The following is a 20331-nucleotide window of genomic DNA, read 5'->3' on the forward strand; positions in this document are numbered from 1 at the left end:
AGTGGCAGCTCCGTGGCGCGGCATCCCCTGCCAGCTTGGCATTGACACGGCCTCCCAGGAGCTGTGTGTTTTCTGAGCACAGGCGGGCCCTCCTCGGCAGAACGAAACCAGCCTTCTGGAGCCTCTGCCCTGCCGGAGCAGGAGGCTCTTGCATTCCGGGTGTTCGTGCCCACCTGGGATGTCAAGTATACGGTATTCTTGCACGTTTGTTAAGACAGCAGGAACAGCAACACAACCCGTGTTCTCAGAAACCCCTACAGGGTCATGGCCAAGCAATGAATCCAGCTTGTTCTCAGGAGAATCTCTAGGTATACTGGTGGGAAGTTAGACTCCTTGGTTAATAGTAGTACTTTATCAGGTTTAACTAGAGAAGGTAAGAATTAGTGTCTGACGTGGATGAATAAATCTGGGGTGGTTTTTTTAAGATTTATTTATTTTAGAGTATCCATGCATGTGTGTGAGCAGGGGGAGGGGCAGAGGAAGAGAAATCCTCAAGCAGACTCCCCACTGAGCGCAGAGCCTGATGCAGGGCTTGATCCCAGGACCCCGAGATCAGGACCTGAGCCAACATCAAGAGTGAGACGCTTAACTGACTGAACCACCCAGGCGTCCCTGAATAGATCTTTTATTTAAAAAATGCAGCCTGGGTGGCTCAGTTGGTTAAGTGTCTGCCTTCGGCTCAGGTCATGATCCCAGGGTCCTGGGATGGAGTCCCACTTCAGGCTCCCTGCTCAGTGGGGAGCCTGCTTCTCCCACTGTCTGCCGCTCCCCCTGCTTGTGCTCATGCTATCTCTCTGACAAATAAAATCTTTAAAAAAAAAAAAAACAGTTGAGGGAGGGCTATCTGGCTGGCTCAGTCAGTGGAGCATGTGACTCTTGATCTTGGGGTCATGAGTTTAGGCCCCATGTTGGGTGTAGAGATTACTTTTTAAAAAAACGGGGTGCCTGGGTGGCTCCGTCGTTAAGCGTCTGCTTTCAGCTCAGATCATGATTCCAGGGTCCTGGGATCGAGCCCCGCATCAGGCTCCTTGCTCAGCGGGAAGCCTGCTTCTTCTCCCTCTTGTGTTCCCTCTCTCGCTTTCTCTCTGTCAAATAAATAAATAAAATCTTAAAAAAAAAAAACTTGAGGGGCGCCTGGGTGGCTCAGTCAGTTGAGTGTCTGCCTTTGGCTCAGGTCATGGTCCCAGGGTCCTGGGATCGAGCCCCGCATTGGGCTCCCTGCTCCGCGGGAAGCCTGCTTCTCCCTCTCCCACTCCCCCTGCTTGTGTTCCCTCTCTCACTGTGTCTCTGTCAAATAAATAAAATCTTAAAAAAAAAAAAAAAACTTGAAAGTGCATTTGAGGGAAATTCAGAACTCGATCCATTTTTGAGTATGCATCTCCAGTTTATGTTCATTTATTTAGCAGTTATTTACATCTGTTCCTGTGTTAGCATGTTCTCTACATCACAAAACATTAAAAAATAGAAATGAGAAAAGAGGAAAACTAAATATGAAGGCATGGACTAATAATTCTTTTCTGTTTCCCAGTGTACATCTTGTATATTACCAGGAGTGTGTGCTCGCTTTGGAGGCCACTGCTCAGGGGGATCCCCGAGCCCCACTATAACACCCTCCCCACCGCCCAGTGGCTTATTCCAGAGTTAAGACAAAAGCACCCCACAGGCATCATCCACCTTTGGTCCCTGCCAACCCCCACTGCTGTGATAAAACATTCACAGTTGTGGTTTCCAAACATGTTTTCCTTTTCAGCCCAGCTTTCCTATATATGAATTTGCTTGCTTGCTTCTCATTGCAGCATTTGGCCACTCGGAAACCCCCTTCTGTAGGAGCTGGTAGCCCCCTCTGCCCCCTTTTGTGATCTTGCCCCCTTTGGGGCCACAATTAAATGCAGTCGTGGAAGTGAAAACTACTGGCATTCTGCATATGGGCTTGGCCCTCGGGGTCCTGTGCCAAAGAGGAACTCTTTTCTGTATTTTTCTTATTTATTGCTTGTCCCGGAGCATGCTCTTCAGGGTCCTTCTGGGCGGTTCAGCCGGTCTCTGGAGGAAGGCATGGGAACTGGCCAGCGGCTTGTGTTAGCTGCTCCGTGCTCGCCTGGAGAGCGCCATGCGGGGGTATGGAAGCCAGGAGGCCTAGGAGGTGAAGTGGGTCTGGACGGCTCAGTGGAGTGTCAGCAGACCAAGGAAGGTCATACTCAGCTGTGCTCCCTCGAATCCAGGCGCTCCAGACCGACACTCTCCACTCCCGCCTCAGCTGGAGACTGCGGTCACCGTTTTGTCTATCTCCTGTCCTCTGCTGACCACAGTGCTTGGTTCTGTGACTGCCTCCGTCTAGGAACCAAAGCCCTACCACTTCCAGGAAGTGAGGCCTGTGGTCTCACCTCATGGAACAGGCCTAGACTGACCTTGGAAGCCAAGTTTGTGTCTGCATAGACACAGGTTTCTCTCTGTTACGCTGGATGGGGAGGCTCGCCAACCAGTGCGCACATACCATCTCCAGTCTAGGAGCTCAGAATATTCCAGACACGGAAGGATTCCATGCCTGGGAGACAGTGTGGGGGTGGAGAAAGAACACAGGCTGTAGAGACAGGTACAGCTATGTGATCTGGGTCAACAGGAATGATGCTAACATTCTCACTGTTCCTTACGCGCCAGGCACTGCACTAAATACTTCACCAAGGTTATCGCATTTGACCCTTAGAACAATCCTGTGAGGTAGATAACCGTTAGTTTTATTTTACATATGAAGGAAATGAAGCTTAGTTTAAAAGAACTTGCTCATAGTCACAGCTGATAGGTGGTGAGCTGGGATGCTAACCCAGGCCCACGACTAGTCAGCCCTCCTGAAGCACCTGATCACTCAAGCTAGTTTGCTGACCTTTAAAACCAGGCTGTTGTCTATTCAGAGAGTTGAAGATTTAGATAATGTTTATAGAGGGTCTGGCACACAGACCCTACTACATGGTATCTTTCCATTTTTCCAGATGCCCGGATGTCATTTTTATTCTATGGTTTTAGAGTGAAAAAATCCTGGATCGTCACGTGCAACTATCATGCTGCGTCCTACACAGATGACACAGCCCTGCTCTCTCGGGGTCTTAGAGTTCGGTGGGGGAGGAGGAGGGCGAGGGGGTGGCAAACAGAAGAAAAGGCTCTCGGGGCAGTGTGTTCCGGATCGAGTCCCCTTTACCAAGAGGCAGGAAACACTGTGCTGCCACCACCAAGGTTGGTGGTCTTGGATTCCTTTCTGCACCAACCAGTGAGACACGGATGTTGGGGACTCAGGACTGAACAGAACCCAGTTGGCTCCTCTGTATACCAACGCTCTGAGGCTGAGGGAGTCAAGCATAGGGTGCTGGGCCCAAACAAGCCAGCCCTCAGTGGCAGGAACCTAGAACCTGAGGAAAGCACTGGTACAATGGCCATCCCTTTTCACGTTGGTCCCCACGAAGCCATTTCCTGTCCACAGTCTGATTTCATGAGATCTTGTCTGAGGTCTTGTAAAGGCTTGTAACGGTTGGCTGATATCCGAGATTCCCTGAGAAACAGCAGTTAGGAAGCAGGGTTCCTCCAGCATCTAAAGGATGTTCCGAAATGTGTCAAGTATTTCTTCATAATCATGTTCATCGTTATCTACAAAAGAGTTCAAGTCAATGATGATCTTTGGCCTTAAGCAGGTTCCTTCCCCTTTTTAGGGCACCGGACAGGGAAGGAGTTGGTCAGGATGCTCTAAGGTCCCTACTAGACCAGAAACTACAAATTATTCAGTCTGAATACTGTGTAAATACTCCCCTTGCATGCCTCAGGGAGGGTAGTATGTTGGAGATGAACTCATTTTCCTTGCCAGGACTCTGGAGCCCCTGGAAGAGGGACAGTAGGGACCCCCTCTCTTTTGTTAAGATTTTATTTAGCTGAGGGAGGGAGAGAGAGGAAGGGAGCACAAGCGGGTGGAGGGGCAGAGGAAGAGAGAGAAACAGACTCCCCACTGAGCAGGGAGCTGGACACAGGGCTCGATGCCAGCACCCTGGGATCATGACCTGAGCTGAAGGCAGACCCTTAACCAACTGAGCCACCCAGGCGCCCCAAGCCCATCCCTTAAAAGCCTCTGTCCAACTGGGACTGCAGAAGGGTCTGTTCGAGGGCAGGGCCTTGCTGCTGTCAGAGGTATAAGCAGGAGCAGAGTAAGCAGGGGAGAAGCAACAACAGGGGCTCACAGGGGCTCACAGGGACTCACCTGGATCTTTTGTGGTGGACTTAATGTGCCTGAGGCCCTTCATATGGGCAGAAACCTTGCCATATGTATGTGAACTGTCCTTGGCACTCTGTGGCAGGGTCTTCATCTTGGGTTTGGGGAGCAGAGAGGCTTGCAGCAGTTCTGAGACTTGAGAAGACTAAGTAGGAGAAAAAGCAGAAGTCAGCAAGGTACCAAGAAATGGTGCAGCGGAGTCCATGAAATGTAATTTCCTTCAAATGTCACTTCCTCTGCTCCCCTCTTGACTTCCTGTTCAGGGTAGGGCTTCCTGGGACCCCAAGTGTTTTTGTTTCTAGCGCATGAAATGTTCTTGGCAGGGGAGACGGGCCAGGATGAGAGACGAAAGGGCTGGGGGCTAGAGACAGGGTGCCCTGAGTTTCTCCACAGAGGGGATTCAGTCAGTGTCCTTCACGTCTGCTGCTGAAGGGGCAAAAAGCACAAAATCTCAGGACAGAGTGCCAGAGCCGAGAGGGGCCCCAGAAGGAGGAGGACTTTTGTTGCACTCCCCCCTTAGGCCATATGCTCACCTGTCCGTTTACCCTCAGGGGACCCTCCGAGGAGCTGTTTGAGTTCCCGATGCACCCACGAGGAAACAGGCTCAGAGAGAGTGTGCCGTGTCATGCCTCACACAGGACTGCAAGCTGGGCCAGGGTTCAGACCCAGGACCATGTCCGTGACCTCTAAAGCTCGGGCTCTTGCTCACACACTACGCCTTGGAAAGCAAAGGATGCGGGGCCCCTACTCAGCGGTGGGGAATGCTGATGCGCAGAGAAAAGCTGCAGATCGAGGGCAGTGGGCAGTGGGCAGGGCCTGGGCCCCAAGTCCCTACCAACAGGAGCAAAAGCGGGGACTGAGGTCTCTCCATTTTTTGTCCTAGGTTCTCTCCCTGGCTGTCAGGAAGGCCTGTGTTTCAGATGTCCCCATCTGTTCTCGGTTCTGTCAGAAAACAACTGCCCTCCCCTCTCCTCCACACATGCAAGCCCCTCCTGGGGCCGAAACCGCTCCAGACTCATCTTTCTCACTTCTGCTGCCATCCCACCACCTACCCTCGCGGTACAAAATACGAGTTTCCCCAAGTCCCCAGACAGCGAGCTTGCTACACTTCACACCGTGCTTTTGACGCAGGTCATCTGTCGTCAGCAGAGCCCGCAGCAGCTGGGTGCCCGGGCTGGGCCGTCAGACCCAGCGTCAGACGCCAGCTTGCCGTCTGCTGGCTGTGTGACCTCAGGCCAGCTACCCTCCCTCTCTGTGCCTCTTGTTCTCCCCGCTGTGGGGAGCGCCATCTCTCAGCGCCCAGCTCCCAGGGACGTCTGGAGAGCTGTGGGGGGCGATGCCGGTGACGTGCCCGCCGCGGAGCAGACCCCCGACCCCCGGGTGGCCGCAGCTAAGGCCGCGCTGTGAGCGAGTGACCTCACCCCAGGTTCACAGGCGAGTGCACTGCGCCCCAAGCGGGTCCTTCCCCGTGCCTGTGACTCGGTTTGGGTCAGTTCAGCGCTCACTGGCACTGTCTGCCCGCCTGGGACCGGGCGGGGTCCCTGTCCTCCCAGACCTCCGACAGCACACTGGAGACTAGGTGTTGTCCCGCCCGCCCGCACCCCTACCTGCACCCCCAGGCCGCGTACCACGTGGCAGTGCGAATACGGGGCGGGGGGAGGCTGTCGCTGCCAGAGGAAGCCTGAGCTGAGCCGTGCCCACTGCAAAGAGGAAGCACATTCTGGCAAAAGGCGCACGCGGAAAGTGCTGAGGCAGGAATCTTGGCGGGAGGAAGCTGTGGGAGTTGCTCTGTGGCTGAGTGTGGACCAGAGTGGGTGGAGGAAGATGGGTCTGGCCGGGGGGGGGGGGGGGGGACACACGACTGAAGTCAGCCTATAAAGGACCCTCCCTGGACGCCACGCTAGGGGGTTGACATTACCCCCAGGCCATGGGGAGCCACTGAAGGTTCAGAGGATGGGGCCGAGGCCCATCGATGACCAGGGAAGGGCTTGGGAGGCCATTCTGACCACTGTGGGCAGGCGGGGGAGGGGCTGCGGACACGCTTTAGGTGAGCGCTGAGGAAGCCTGAATGAGGGGACAGCCGGGGAAGCTCACGCTCCGGCTCAGGCCTCCCGCTTCTGGACGGGGACTCTGGGCAAGTCTCTGGCTCTCCGAGTCCTCACTGTCTCGCCCGTAAAATACGAATCATCACACCAGCATCAGATTGTCAGGATCGCGTGAGAAGAATGGGTGCACAGTGTGTGAGTGTAGAAACTGCAAGTTCTGTACAACTGAGAGCGAGACGAGAGGCAGGACAAGGAACGGGCAGGACCCGCAGCGACCCTGGCGGGGTCCCCTCCCCGCCCGCTTTGGCATATTGGTACCTGGGCACTTTTGTTCTTGCCGCTTTGTTTCTTCTGCCCACCGAGGCCCCGACTTTTGGGGGGCCTAGGAGGAGGGGGTTGGTTCTCGAAGGCTGGTAACCGCCGGAGGGTGTAGTAGAAGGCGTCTGTCACCTCCTCTACTGTGGCTACCGGGGGGATCCCAGCTGGCTGGCCAGGCTGCCCCTCGGTCTCCACAACAGTCAGGTCCAGCCACCGGGGAGGGATCTCGAAACACATCTCAGGGTTGGAGTCGAGGCTGACCACCAAGAAGGGTTCCATGATTTTCTCCTCCAGCCGCAGGCCTGGGAAGGAGGGCAGAGGGTCAGCAGGATGGCTGCTCTCCTTGGCCACCACCTTGACTTCGCAGGGCAGTGAAAACTGGGCCATCAGATCTTCCAGGCTGTAGCGCCGATTATCACTCATCTCCTCCACAAAGCTACTGGAGACGTAGAGGGGCAGCAGAATCTGGTCTTCATCTTCTACCTCTTCATACTCTTCCTCCGCCTCCTCCTCAGCCTGGTCACTCAGCCGCTGACACACCAAGACATCTATGTCCTGGCCTTCAGCCCCCTGGGCCTGGCCAGACCTCAACACCTCCAGCCTGTCGCCCACAGCCAGGGAGGTGAACCCGGGGCTCTCCACCCATTCGCCCTCACAGTCCTTTGTGGCCACGACCCGGAGCGGTTGGCCTGGCTGGAGAGCACCCAGGAGGTCACAGGCCGTGAGGAACTCTCTTGGCCGCCGCCGCAGCTTGCCCTGATAAGCCCCAGAGACCATGAAGTGTCTGGGCACCTTCCGGCCCTTGGTTGAGACCAGGATCCGCCAGGGTGGTGAGGCCAGGCCATGGATGCAGAGCCGCTGGCCTTTCTGTAAGGAGCCTACCCAAGGGCCGAGGAAGATGGGGGGCCCCCCCGGAGTTTCCAGGATCTCCGTGGGCATAGGGAAGGGGCCTCCTTGGGCCAGGACCTCACTCAGCAGCAGTGGTTGGATAAAGTGGATGTGTTGAGAGGAGGCAGTGACATCTTCCACGTCGACCTCCAGGGTGGAGGGGATCTTGACAACGGTCCTGCGCACTGTGGGGAGGGGAGGTCAGCTCAGGGGGCACCCCACACACCAGCCCAGGGGTGTCCCTGCACCCCAGCAAAGATATCTGGGCTGGCTGACCTCTGCCCTGTTCTGTTCTGCCAGCATTTTCCTATGGCATCAGATTCCTTGCTCACTCTTTTCCTTAACCTCTTTTCAAAAGCAATGATAGAAATTTTTAAACATTTACAAAAGTAGATTAGTATAGTGAACCCCCTACCACCCAGCTTCGGTATTTCATTCGCGGCCCATCTTCTTTCATTTATACCCTGTCTGTCCCCCTCCACTGGGTTATTTTGAATCAAGACAATCACATGTCATCTTGACCTTTCAGTGTGTGTCTCTAAGAGAAGGGATAAAGTTAAAAACATAACCACAGGGGCGCCTGGGTGGCTCAGTTGTTAAGCGTCTGCCTTTGGCTCAGGTCATGATCCCAGGGTCCTGGGATCGAGCCCCGCATCGGGCTCCCTGCTCTGTGGGAAGCCTGCTTCTCCCTCTCCCACTTCCCCTGCTTGTGTTCCCTCTCTCGCTGTGTCTCTCTCTGTCAAATAAATAAAATCTTAAAAAAACAAACAAACAAAAACATAACCACAATGCCATTACCACATCTAGATAATAGTTAGTTGATAATTTGTTAATAGCATCAGATATCTAATTCGTTCAACCACTTTTTATTTTTCTTAAAGATTTTTATTTATTTATTGAGAGAGAGAGAGAGAATGATAGAGAGAGAGCATGAGAGGGAGGAGGGTCAGAGGGAGAAGCAGACTCCCTCCTGAGCAGGGAGCCCGATGTGGGACTCAATCCCGGGACTCCAGGATCATGACCTGAGCTGAAGGCAGTCACTCAACCAACTGAGCCACCCAGGTGCCCCTCTTTCAACCACTTTTTAAACTTTAATTGAATTTTGAATGTAATTTTATAAGCTACCTTTCCAAATCTTCTCTGCATTTTTGTGGTTTTGGGGTTTTTTTAGGATTTTATTTATTTATTTGTCAGAGAGAGAAAGTGCACGCACAAGCAGGGAGAGCGGCAGGCAGAAGGAGAGGCGGGCTCGATCCCAGGACCCTGGGTTCATGACCTGAGCTGAAGGCAGACGCTTAACCGACTGAGCCACCCAGGCATCCCTCCTTTCTGCATTTTTAAAGATTTTTTTTTTAATTTATTTATTAGAGAGAGAGAGTGAGAGAGAGAGAGCGCAAGAGGGGGAAGGGTTAGAGGGAGAAGCAGACTCCCCGCCGAGCAGGGAGCCCGATGCGGGACTCGATCCCGGGACTCCGGGATCATGACCTGAGCCGAAGGCAGTTGCTTAACCAACTGAGCCACCCAGGCGCCCATTTTTTTTTTAAAGATTTTTTTTTTTAAATTTATTTATTAGAGAGAGAGAGAGTTTTTAAAGATTTTTTTAAATTTATTTATTAGAGAGAGAGAGTGAGAGAGCTTTCTGCATTTTTAAATAAAGAGATAAAACTGCATCAAGAGGGGCACTTGGGTGGCTCAGTCAGTGAAATGTCCAACTCTTGATTTCAGCTCAGGTCATGATCTCGGGGTCGTGAGATTGAGCCCCGAGTCCAGCTCCTCACTCAGAGCCAAGTCTGCTTGGGATTCTCTCTCTGCCTCTCCCTCTGCCCCTCCCGCTTGCGCTTTCTCTCTCTCTCTCTCAAATAGATGAATGGATCTTTAAGAAAAATAAAAATAAAAACACTGGTTAACGACCTTGGCAACTTGTTTCCTCTCTGGGCATCGGTTAGTACCTGGTTTATAAACTCAGGAGGTGGCTCTGTAAGCGTCCACTGCGTTTGAGCCGTACCACGCGGAAGATGGAGGGAGGAGTGGCCTCCTTCCTCACAGAGGAAGACTGAGGCTCGGGTGGTGACGTGCCTCAGGTGACAGTGCTGGGATTTTTGCTCTGTGCCAGGTGAGCTGATGTCTGGTTGCAGCTGGGAGATAGGCACATGGGGGTTCATTATACTGTTCTGGTTTTTTTCTTCAAAGTACTTTATGAATTACCTGAACTGCCTCATCATCCAGGGCAGCCCCCACGCTCGACCCACCACTAAAAGCCCTGGTTCCCCAGACTGTGGTCTCTTATAGCCATTTCCCACAAGATGCCAGGGCTCCCTGGGAAAGAGATAACTCCCTGGGGAAGAAATATGTAACAGTCTGGAACCTCTTATATCAGAAAGTAAGAAAAATCTATTCAAGACCATGCAGGTGTGTGTCAAAAGGATTCAGGAGCCAAACTGAAAAGGCTCCCACGGGCCAAGGCAGAGATAATGTGAGCATCAATAATAATTCCAGTGAATTGGAACACTGAAAATATTTCATCTGTGAGTTCATAATGATGATTTAAAAAAAAAAAAACACCTAAATGATCATACTTGAATGCTAGGGAGCCAATTCATTTTAAAAACTAGTAAACAGGGGGCGCCTGGGTGGCTCAGTCGTTAAGCGTCTGCCTTCGGCTCAGGTCATGATCCCAGGGTCCTGGGATCGAGCCCCGCATCGGGCTCCTTGCTCAGCAGGAAGCCTGCTTCTCCCTCTCCCACTCCTCCTGCTTGTGTTCCCTCTCACGCGCTCTCTCTCTCTCTATCAATTAAATAAATAAAAAATCTTTAAAAAAAAAAAAAAAAAAACTAGTAAACGGGCACCTGGGTGGCTCATTCGGTTAAGCGTCCGACTCACGGTTTCAGCTCAGGTCATGATCGCAGGGATGTGAGATCGAGCCCCGAGGGAGGCTCTGCGCTCAGCGAGGAGTCTGCTTGAGATTCTCTCCCTCCCCCTCTGCCCCTCCCCAACATGCACTCTCTCTCTCTCAAATAAATCTTTAAAAAAGAACGAGTAAACAAAGTATAGGTCATTTCTTAGGACAGTCTTCCAAACAGGCTGGAGATAGCGTGCAGAGCAGGGCTGGTGAAACAAGCAGAACCCGGCCAGGTCTGCCAGAGCGGAGGGAGAATGGTGCCCTGGGACCTTGACATATATAAACACAATGTCCCATATTTCTCGTACAAGCTAACCAAAGCCGGGGGGGGGGGGGGCTGGAGGGGGGTTGTAGTAGTTTTCTGACTACTAGATGAAGAAGGAACACTAGGATTAAAATCACTATTGAGGTTCCTAGGGCAATCAGGGATCTAGGCAGGGATCAGCAACAGCCACTCACACCACAACTGCTGGCCCATCCCTTGCATATGATCGACACCACGGGGCAAGGTTGGTGCTGTAAGTTAGGCTGGGGACAGACACAGAGCTGGGGGTGGGGGGGGACTCCTTGCCCCACACCTCATGCAGCCATGCGAACTGCCTCCTGGGTCTGGTCAAACCTCTGAGGGCCTGTTTACAGATGTGCAGAAAAGAGCGAACAGCGGGCCTGAGGCTTCTAACCCTGGACAAGCCTGCCTGCAAGGCTGGTCCTCGGCTGGCGCCTGGGGACGTGCTTTAGCGAGTGTTGCCAGCATCCTCTCACTGGTGGGGGTGGTTTCCCGTCCTTAGCCTGTACAACCAGCGATGCTGAACACCAGCTTTCCCCTGGGGGTGGCCTGGGGCCCAACACAACAGGAAATACAGGGGTCAGACGCACGCTGGATCCATCACAAGGATGCTGGCAACAAAATTCAAAATGTGAGAGAGCCTACAGGACAAATGGCCGAGTCCCTTCGACAGATTAATTATAAGAAGAATAAGAAAGGTGAACCTACAGAGTAACAGGTGTAAAAGGCCGAACAATCAACAGCAGTCTTGTGGCTCTTATCTGGGGCCTGCTGTGAATACACTGGAGAACAATTTATCAGACAGCAGAGGAAGTTCAAACACCAAATAGTGGTATTGGGAGTTACTGTTAATTTTTTTGGTGTGATGATGGTACTGTGTGTCTGTTAAAAAAATTATTTTTAAAAGAGACACACTGAAGTATTTATATGAGAAATGATAGGATACCTGGGGTTTGTTTTGAAATAATCGGGCAGGGTGGGGAGAGATGAAACAGGACAGATAGGTCCTGAGTTAATGACTGTGATGTCAGGTGATGGGGTCTGTTACACTACCCTCTGCTTGTATATGTTTGAATTTTTCCATAATGGTTTTCAAGGCTTTTTAAAAATCAGGATAAAGCATTCCCACTTGGCTCTGGAGCCCACCAGCAACCGTGAGCATCTGCTCCCCCGGTGACTGCCAGAGAGCGGAACCTCAAACTCTGTCCCCCAGGGCACCCGTTTAGGCTCTGCTCCGGCTCAGCCTCCGAGCGGCCAGACCTGGGCAGCTTCTGCCTGTTTCACCAGCCCTGCTCTGCTCTGGCCACCAGCCTGTCCTCAGAAACAGCCCATGAAACAGCTAGGGATTCACCCAGTGCCCTTGTCGCGCAGACAGGAGGGGACCTTGAGGAACAATGCCGTCCTCCCCAGAGGCAGGAAAATCTGTTTCTCCTGAGCAAATGGTCCCGGTTTTACTCTGTAACTACTGCTTTGTCCTAGTTACTAGCAAGCGCACAATCTAACTTTTGCCTAATTTTATAAAGAGTGGGACCTCACTCTTAAGTTCCCTCATTTTCCTGTCTCCTTTTACTAACTTCCCACTATTTGGGACTCTTTATTCTGTTATGTACTGGGTAGGCAGCCTGGTCCCTGGGGTACCTTCCATCTGAGCAGCTTCCCAGGGGCCCCTCTCTCGCCCCGCCAACCTTCCCCCACCTGCCCGGACCACTCACTGTGCATGACGGCTTGGAGCTCATACTGGGGCCTCAGGATCAGGGACCGCCAGGGGAGGGTGGAGCAGGTGAAGAGGCGGTCACTCAGGGCTGGGTCTTGCAGGGCCTGGAGCAGGGGCTGAGGGGCACCAGGCTCCCACTCCCAGAAGGGCCCCTTCTGGGAGAGGGGCAGGTGTAGAATGAACTGCTGGGTTTCAGTGTCTAGCACACAGCGGGCACGGTAGGTCCCATGGTATGCTTCCACATCCTTGAGCAGGAGGGGCTGGTCCCTGGGCACCACCCTGGCCTCTGTGCTGATTCTGTGTGTTGACATGAAGCCAATGGGCAGCTTCCTGGAGCGCTGGGTTGCAGCAGAGAGCAACTCCTCCAAGGTTCTGTAGCTCTGAGGGCCGGTGAGGGGGGTGAAGCGGCCTGTGGGGCACAGGAGAGGGTGTCAAGGTGGGATGGCACCTTGCTGGGTCCAGGGCCACACATACCAGGCCCTGGTCTGCCGGAGAGAACCCAGTCAGAATCCCCCAAAGACAAGCGCCAAGCATCTGGACATCCAGGCTGCAGGGCTGAGGGGCAAAAAGCAGCCAGTGACCATGTGTGAAGGGACAGTGACAGGCAGAGATGGGGACAGTTCCTCCTTACTCGGAGAGGCAAGAACACAGAGGGATTGTCCACAGAGCAGGGATGGACTTCCCAAAAGACACTGACAATGGCCACATCTGCCTACCTCCTGAACCATACCTACCTCCAACTCTGCGAACTTTGCTTCCATATTCCATATTCCTCACCACCACTCCAGTCCCATACATCCAACACCTATCACCCCATGCCATTGTCCCCCTCTCTCCCAAATGAGAAACCCAGGAGCTCCTAGCCAAATGACCTCTGACCACCCCCCTTCACCCCACATCCTGTCTGCCAATTCTGGTGGCCCGACTGTTCTTCCCCCATCCACTTCTCCCCCTGTTCCCATTCACGCTTCTCCTGCCACTGTACCAGCCTAAAACAGTCCACATCCAGACATCGCTTCCAGAGTTTTCCTGCCCCAAAACGCCCAGCACGAGTCTAATCAAGGCAACATCACACTAAACCCAGACTGAAGGACATCCAAAAGCACTGGTCTAGACTCTTCAAAAAGTTGATGTCAAGACAAAGGCTGAAGGAGATTAGGAAATCGATATGTAATCTGGGGTCTTCTGGGTGGCTCAGTCAGTTAAGCATCTGACTCTAGATTTTGACTCAGGTCATGAACTCAGGATCATGAGATCAAACCCCACGTCTGCACTGGGTGTGTACGTGCTAAAGATTCTCTTGGGCGCCTGGGTGGCTCAGTTGGTTAAGCGACTGCCTTCGGCTCAGGTCATGATCCTGGAGTCCCTGGATCGAGTCCCGCATCGGGCTCCCTGCTCAGCGGAGAGTCTGCTTCTCCCTCTGACCCTCCCCACTCTCATGTGCTCTCTCTCATTCTCTCTCTCTCAAATAAATAAATAAAATCTTTAAAAAAAAAAAAAGATTCTCTCTCCCCCTTTCCTTCCTCCCAACCCGCCTCACGCGCGCTCTCTCTCTTAAAAAAAAAAAAAAATGGAAAAGGAAATTCCTATTAAAAAAAAAAGAAAGAAACCGATGTGATCTGGGATTGGTTTCTGGATCAAGGGGAAACCGACTAATAAAGGACATTTATTAGGGCAGCTGTTGGAATTTGAATAGACCAGGTTAGAAAGTAGTATTATATCAATATTAAATTTTCTGAATTTGATCACTGAACTATAGTTTTATGAACAAATGTCCTTGTACTTAGGAGTAATATTAGTAAATATAAGGAGTAACCTTTAAAAGGGTTATCATGTCTGCCATTCATTCTCAAATGGCCCAGGAAAAAATACATATATAGACATACACATATAGTAATATATGTTTGCGTATGTGCTTGTGTGTGGAGAGAGGGAGAGAAAGAAATGTAACAAAATGTTGGTGAACTGGAAAACAATTGGTAACTCAGGATAAAGGGTGTACAGTGGTTTTAGCAAGTCTTCTGTGAACTTGAACACATTTCAGAATAAAAAGGAAAAACCCTCAAAATACAAAATAGAGCACACCACTTGCATATTTAAAACCCTCACTGGCTCCTCGGTGCTCTCCAAGACCAAGCTGTGCCCGTGGCCCCCCAAAGCCCTCTGGCCATCGGCTTCCCGCCTGCCTCCCCACCGCCTGCCCCTCACGGGAACCCAAGCCCTCAGCCGTCCCATTCAGGCCATCACAGGAAGGCATACAAGAAGGAGCCCTCGGACTACACCTGCTCTGGGCCACGCCCTGTTCTAAGCCCTTCATTCTTGGCAACTCATTGACCCCTCTCCTCAAGCCTAACTAGCCTGCTCTAGAAGAGTACGCTGAGGCACAGAGCGGTGCCAGGAACCGGCCACGGCTAGTAGTGGGCAGAGCCGGGATTCTCATCCAGGCCGTTGGCTTCAGCGTCCCGGCCCACGGCCCGCTACGCACCCCCCGCAGGAACCGAGCTCTGTCATTTCTGGAGTGCCAGATACGCACATGCTCCTTCCTGTGTTACTCCCCCTGGGAGTCCTTCCTCCCGCTCAGGGGCCGCCTCCTCCAGGAAGCCTGCACAGACCCCTGAGGCAGGCTCCTCCTGCCAGGAACCCTCTCTAAACTCTGCGTCTACTGTTGCCCTCCTCTCGCTGCCACCTGGGAAGCTCCCGCTGGAGAGGCCTGCACCGGGTGCATCCTGAGCACAGGGCCCGGCACACACGTGTCAGTAAATGTGTGGCGGGGGGATGTGTGAGCAGACACAGACACGAGCACGGAGACAAAGACCTAGAACAAAGGAAGTCCCGGCCAGAGAGGCAGATGTGACCAGAGAGATGGATACGGAGAGGGGGCAGCCACCCCAGGGTAAGGGCATCGTGAGACCACTCAGAGGACATCCCTGGCCTTGGGGCAGGGCTGTGGGGGATGGGAGAGTCCAGGTGCAAACGAGAGGGGTGGGAGCGCATGCTGGGCTGGAGGGGGCCAGTGTCCTGGGGGTGGTGGGGGGACACAGAGTTGCCTGTCTTACCAGGGAAGTTGGGGGAGATTTCCATGGTCTGGCCCGTTCCTGGGTTCTTGCAGACTACCTTCTGGAGGCAAACCTTGATGACCTTGATCAGGTCCCCTGTGGAGAGGCAGCACTCATTCCCACAGATCTCGTAGATGGAGCCTGCAGAGAGAGAGAGAGATCCAGTTTCCCGGGGGTCCGCAAGGGCCAAGTGCTGGCTGGTCTGCGCCCTGGGCCCCCACAGGCCGCGCTCTGCCTCCGCTCTGCACATGTTCCTGCTGCCCGGGGTGGCCCTCCCTGTCTTTCCCCACCGGAGGCCCCTGGCTCAGCTGGACTCAGGCAGCAGGAACCCTGCCTGTGCCTTCTTTTAGCGCTGGGCAGACGCCTCTGTGAGACACTTCTCTGGCCTTCGCCCCTCCCCATGCCTCCCAAGCGGAGCTCACAGGCGAGGCAGGGCTGGTCCGTCCCAGGACCCCTGCAGCTGCCACAGGCCTTGCCTCTAAGCGTGTGTTGAGGTCCTGGGCGAGTAAGTAGCCCTAAGTCCCAGCTGCCTACGTACGGCTACCACTTCGGGCCCAGAGAAGTGCAGTGACTGCCTGGAGGTCACACACAGCCTGACACTCGCGCTGGTGGGTTCTTCTTCATGTGAATTGTGTTTAAAGGCAGCACGGGTGAAAACGGAGAGCCACTGACAGGGTGAGCGCAGGAGGCAGGGCTCTGGGCTGCCAGCAACAAGCACAGCGGCCCCACCCAACGATTCTAAAGGTGTCTAAAGCAGTGTCCGGAACATAGAAGGTGCTCGATAAAGATCTCCCCCACGGGGTGGACAGGCTCTGTCTGTTGACGCGGGATGGGACAGCGCACATAGGTCAGCCCTGAGGCCACCACCTGACACCCCCCATCCCCCCCACACTTCCAAGGCATCCCCAGCACGGCTTTCACAATGGCCCTGAGAAGCTGCTGAAAATCCCACACCTTATCCCAGAAAAATGCACATGGTCTCATAAACTGTAGGTCTGTCTGCAGTTTTAGGCGGCAGCCCCTCAGGGCTGATGCAAATAGCCGCTGGAGTGCTGGGCACCGGACTGCGGATGTGCTTTGCAGTCAAGACCCCCGAGTGCCCTCCGAGGGAGGACCGGTTCCCTGTCCTAAATAACGAGCTGTCCCTGGGTGAGGCTGGGTGGGGTCCTCAGATGATCAGGTCAAAGAGGGCAGAACGGGGACCCCAGCCCAGGGTGTTTGTACAGCGGGAACCCCTCACCACCCAGCTAGCTCCCATTGCTCCCACCCCCTGGCCTCCGCCCAGAGCCTTCTCTCACCAAATGTCCACCACTTCCCATGCCCAGGGTCAGGCAGAATAAGGAAGCAGCCATTGCGACAGGCCGCAGTCACAGGATGTCAGCAGGAGCGCAAACAGCAGAGGAGCCTGCAGGGAGCCCCCGAGGAGAAGTCGGCACTTGAACCCACATCTGCCAGATTCCCAAGTGGAGCTGGCCAAACCCAGTGTGTGGGGGCGCGTCCTGCCGCCTGTGTGGCCCTCCATGTGTCTCCCCCTTGGTGTACGAACTCCCCCTTGGAGCCTCAGAACACTTCACTGGAGGCTGCTGTGGCAAAGCAAGGGAAGAGAAAGAGGGAGCAGACCGGGCAGGGCACCCCGGCATGCGTTTGCTTCCTAAGGAAGGAGCCTCTCCCCCTCCAACCAGTCTCCAAGTTCCCTCTGCCTCTGGCGCCTCACCCTCCGAGCAGCTTCCCCTCCCCTCCACTGCCTGTCCATCTCTCCCTTCTTCTCCTTCAGGCAGCAACTAGCCACTGAGCCCCTTCTATGTACCATCCCTGGGAACCACGTAGGCAGATGTGCAGGTGCGCCGGGAGCAGAGGGCAAGCGGGGAAGGAACTGGAGGGAGCAGCGATTCAAGCTGAGAACTGAAGAGCTGATAGATCAGGTTGCAAAGCCGAGGGCGAAGGGGGCTGGAAGGCGCGTAGACCGGCGTCAAGGGGGAGGAGGGGAGGGCTGACCCGGCACGAGCCCCGATGTTCCGCTTTCCCACGGTCAGACCTCCGTCTGTGCGCACAGCGGTTTCACCTGCGCTTGGCTCGGTTCCACCCACCTGAGTGTCTAAGCTCACTGACTTATCATCACCTCATCAGCGGGGCAATGAGCGCTCTCCCATTCCACGAAAGCAAAAGCCGAGGCCCAGAGAGGTTGACTGTGGCCCCAAGTCACACTTGGGCTTGGGCAGTGGCAGCGTGACTCGGTGGCCGTCGCCCGGGCAGCGCCCCTGCCGCACCACCCAGCGAGAGCCTGGCGGGGGCGGGGGTCGCGGGGTCGCGGGGTCGCGGCCCCTCACTCACCCTGGAAGTAGACCCCCGAGCAGACCCGCAGCACACGCGGGAGGGAGGCGAGGTCCAGGGCGCAAACGAAGTCCTGCAGCGACACCGGCTCCATGGTCCTCGCGGCTCGCTGGACGCCGACCGAGTGACCGCAGTCCGCGCTCTGATTCCCGCAGCCCCGCCCCGGCCGCCCCGCCCGCGCCGCGCCGATGTGGGCGGGGTCGCTCCGCCTACGTGGGCGGGGCCTCTCCGTCTCGGGGCGCGGCGACCTCGCCCGTGCCCTCTGACCGCTCGGTTTCCTTAGCCCTAAAATGGGCCGCAGTGCCTACCTCTCACCTTGGCGGCGCGACGTCGAAGGTCTAGATCAGGGCCCGACGCCTGGAGGCTCTGACTAAAGGAAGGCTGGTCCCCACGTCCCGGGTTGTCTGTGATGTATCCCATGGTGCGGGGGGGCGGGGGGGCGCTGATGAGATGAAGGAGAAGCCCCAGCAGACCCCGGCCCCGACCTGCCCCCGCCGTCCTCCCAGTTAGAAGGAGGAAACGCGGCCGGCCTGGTGTAGTTCTGGGTCTCACAAGAGAGACACAGCCCTGCCCTTTGCGTCTGCGGAGAGAGATGCAGTGTCAGGTCTCCTGACTCCCTCTCCCGGACACTCACGGTCCTCTACCGATGGGGAGCTCACCACCTTTCCAGGACTCTTAGGACATTTCTAGTTAAAATTTCTTCCTTGGGCTAAAGAGAAATCTGCTTAGGCGAGAGCCCTCTTGCTTGGTATCTAACTTTAAACAACTCACTGACTTCTGAGTTTCAGTTTCCTCATATGTAAAATGGGGCAAAGAAATATTTTCTTAGCTGGTTGTGAGGATTAAATGAGATCATTTAGGTATTGCGCAGAATTCTTTATTTCACTTTGTGTCACTATAAAAGTAATAGACTTCTAATCAGAAATAATAAAAGTTTGGGGTGCCTGGGTGGCTCAGTCGGTCGAGCCTCCGACTCTTGGTTTGGGCTGAGGTCATGATGTCCCAGTATGGCATCCAGCTCCGCCTGGGGCAGGGGCTCCCTGCCTGAGATGCTCTCCTCTCCCTCTCCCCCTGCCCCTCCTCCACCCCACCCCTCCCCCTGTTCTCTCTCGCGCGCTCTCTCTCAAATAAATAAATCTTTTTTTAAAAAAAAGAAATAATAAAAGTTTAAAATAAGAGGAATAAACCCTAATTAAAGACACTTGACAAATTAAACAGAGGTCATTCCAACATACTTATTACTAACACTTGGCTGTTTTTCTTTCTACTCTTTATTGTTTGTGTGCAGATTTTAAACTTTTTAAATTTTACACTAAAGTTGCAAAAAATAGATTTCCCATATATCCCTCAGCTAGTTTCAAATTCCCCTAATGCTACCATCTCACATTACCAGGGCACATTTGTCAAAACTAAGAAACCAGCATTGCTACATTAATGTTAACTAAATTGTAGACTTTATTTGGATTTTATCTGCTTTTTCTCTGATGTCCTTTTTCTGTTCCAGAATCTCAACCAGGATTCCCTATTGCATGTAATCCGCATGTCTCCTGTCCGTGACCCATTCTCAACCTTTCCTGGTTCTTCTTCTAAGCTTGACAATCTTGAGGAGAACTGGTCAGGCATTTTGCAGAATGCCCCTCAACTGGAATTTTTCCCGATATTTTCCTCATGACTAGACTGGGGCTATGGGTTTTCTGGGAGGATACTACCAAGGTGATATGTCCTTCTCCTGGCCTCTCCAAGGGGGCACATGACATGGGCACAGGACTTTTTACTGTGATGGCTTAGCTGAGGCAGTGTTTCCGGGTTTCTCCACTGGAAAGTTGCTATTTTCCACTGTCCGTACTCCATTCTTTGGAAACAGGTTGCTAAGTGCATCCCACCGTTAGGGGAAGCTAAGCCCCACTTCCTGAAGTGAGGAACATCCAAATAAATTACTTGGGAGTCCTCTGTGAGAAAGATGTGTCTCTTCTCCCCCACTTATTTATTTATTCAACTATTTGTTTATGTCAGTATGGACTCATGGGTATTTATACTTTGACTTATAATCTAATACTACGTTATTTCTGTTGCTGCTCAAATTGTTCCAGCCTTGGGAGTTCCTTCGGCCTGGTGCCTGGGTCCCTTTGCCATGCCCTTCTTGTTCTGCTTTCTGAGCACTTCCTTACTGTCTGATGGTACAAGATGTTTCAGACTCATCTTGTCTTTTTTCTGCCCCAGCCCTACACGCGGCCATTTCTCCCAGAAGCCTGGTTCCTTTTATTTTTATTTGTTTAAGATTTTATTTATTTGAGAGAGAGCGAGAGAGAGAAAGTGCAAGCGCAAGCGGGGGTCGGAGGGTGGGGGGAAGGAGGGGCAGAGGGATAAGCAGGCTCCCCGCTGAGCAGGGAGCCCGATGCAGGGCTCGATCCAGGACCCTGGGATCATGACCTGAGCCGAAGGCAGATGCTTAATGACTGAGCCACCCAGGCACCCCCTATTTTTGTCTTTTTCTTTCTTTGCATAAACATTACAGACATCGCTGCCCACCCCATGACCCAGCTGACAT

The 20331-nt window shown here is 53.6% G+C and overlaps 1 protein-coding gene across 1 annotated transcript; it reads right to left on the reverse strand.

Moving 5' to 3' along the window:
- Positions 1-1363: 1363 nt before the first annotated feature.
- Positions 1364-17893, reverse strand: THEMIS2 (thymocyte selection associated family member 2). The gene is made up of 6 exons (XM_035019355.1): positions 17784-17893; positions 15453-15593; positions 12395-12805; positions 6610-7682; positions 4235-4391; positions 1364-3633 (listed from the first exon to the last, which is right to left on the reverse strand). The coding sequence occupies exons 1-6, from the start codon at positions 17875-17877 to the stop codon at positions 3578-3580; spliced, it is 1932 nt and encodes a 643-aa protein (XP_034875246.1). The 5' UTR covers positions 17878-17893; the 3' UTR covers positions 1364-3577.
- Between the last annotated feature and the right edge of the window lie 2438 nt (positions 17894-20331).

Source organism: Mirounga leonina, unplaced genomic scaffold, assembly GCF_011800145.1.
Source record: "Mirounga leonina isolate KUSES-001 unplaced genomic scaffold, KU_Mleo_1.0 Mir_173, whole genome shotgun sequence".
NCBI classification, from domain to species: Eukaryota; Metazoa; Chordata; class Mammalia; order Carnivora; family Phocidae; genus Mirounga; species Mirounga leonina.

Excerpts from the sequence above, each read along its gene's own strand:
- THEMIS2 (XM_035019355.1), bottom strand. The coding sequence starts at position 17,877 with ATGGAGCCGGTGTCGCTGCAGGACTTCGTTTGCGCCCTGGACCTCGCC. Across the intron at positions 15,594-17,783 it reads CTCGGGGGTCTACTTCCAGG|GCTCCATCTACGAGATCTGT; the intron begins GTGAGTGAGGGG and ends CTCTCTCTGCAG. Across the intron at positions 12,806-15,452 it reads AATCTCCCCCAACTTCCCTG|GCCGCTTCACCCCCCTCACC; the intron begins GTAAGACAGGCA and ends TGTGCCCCACAG.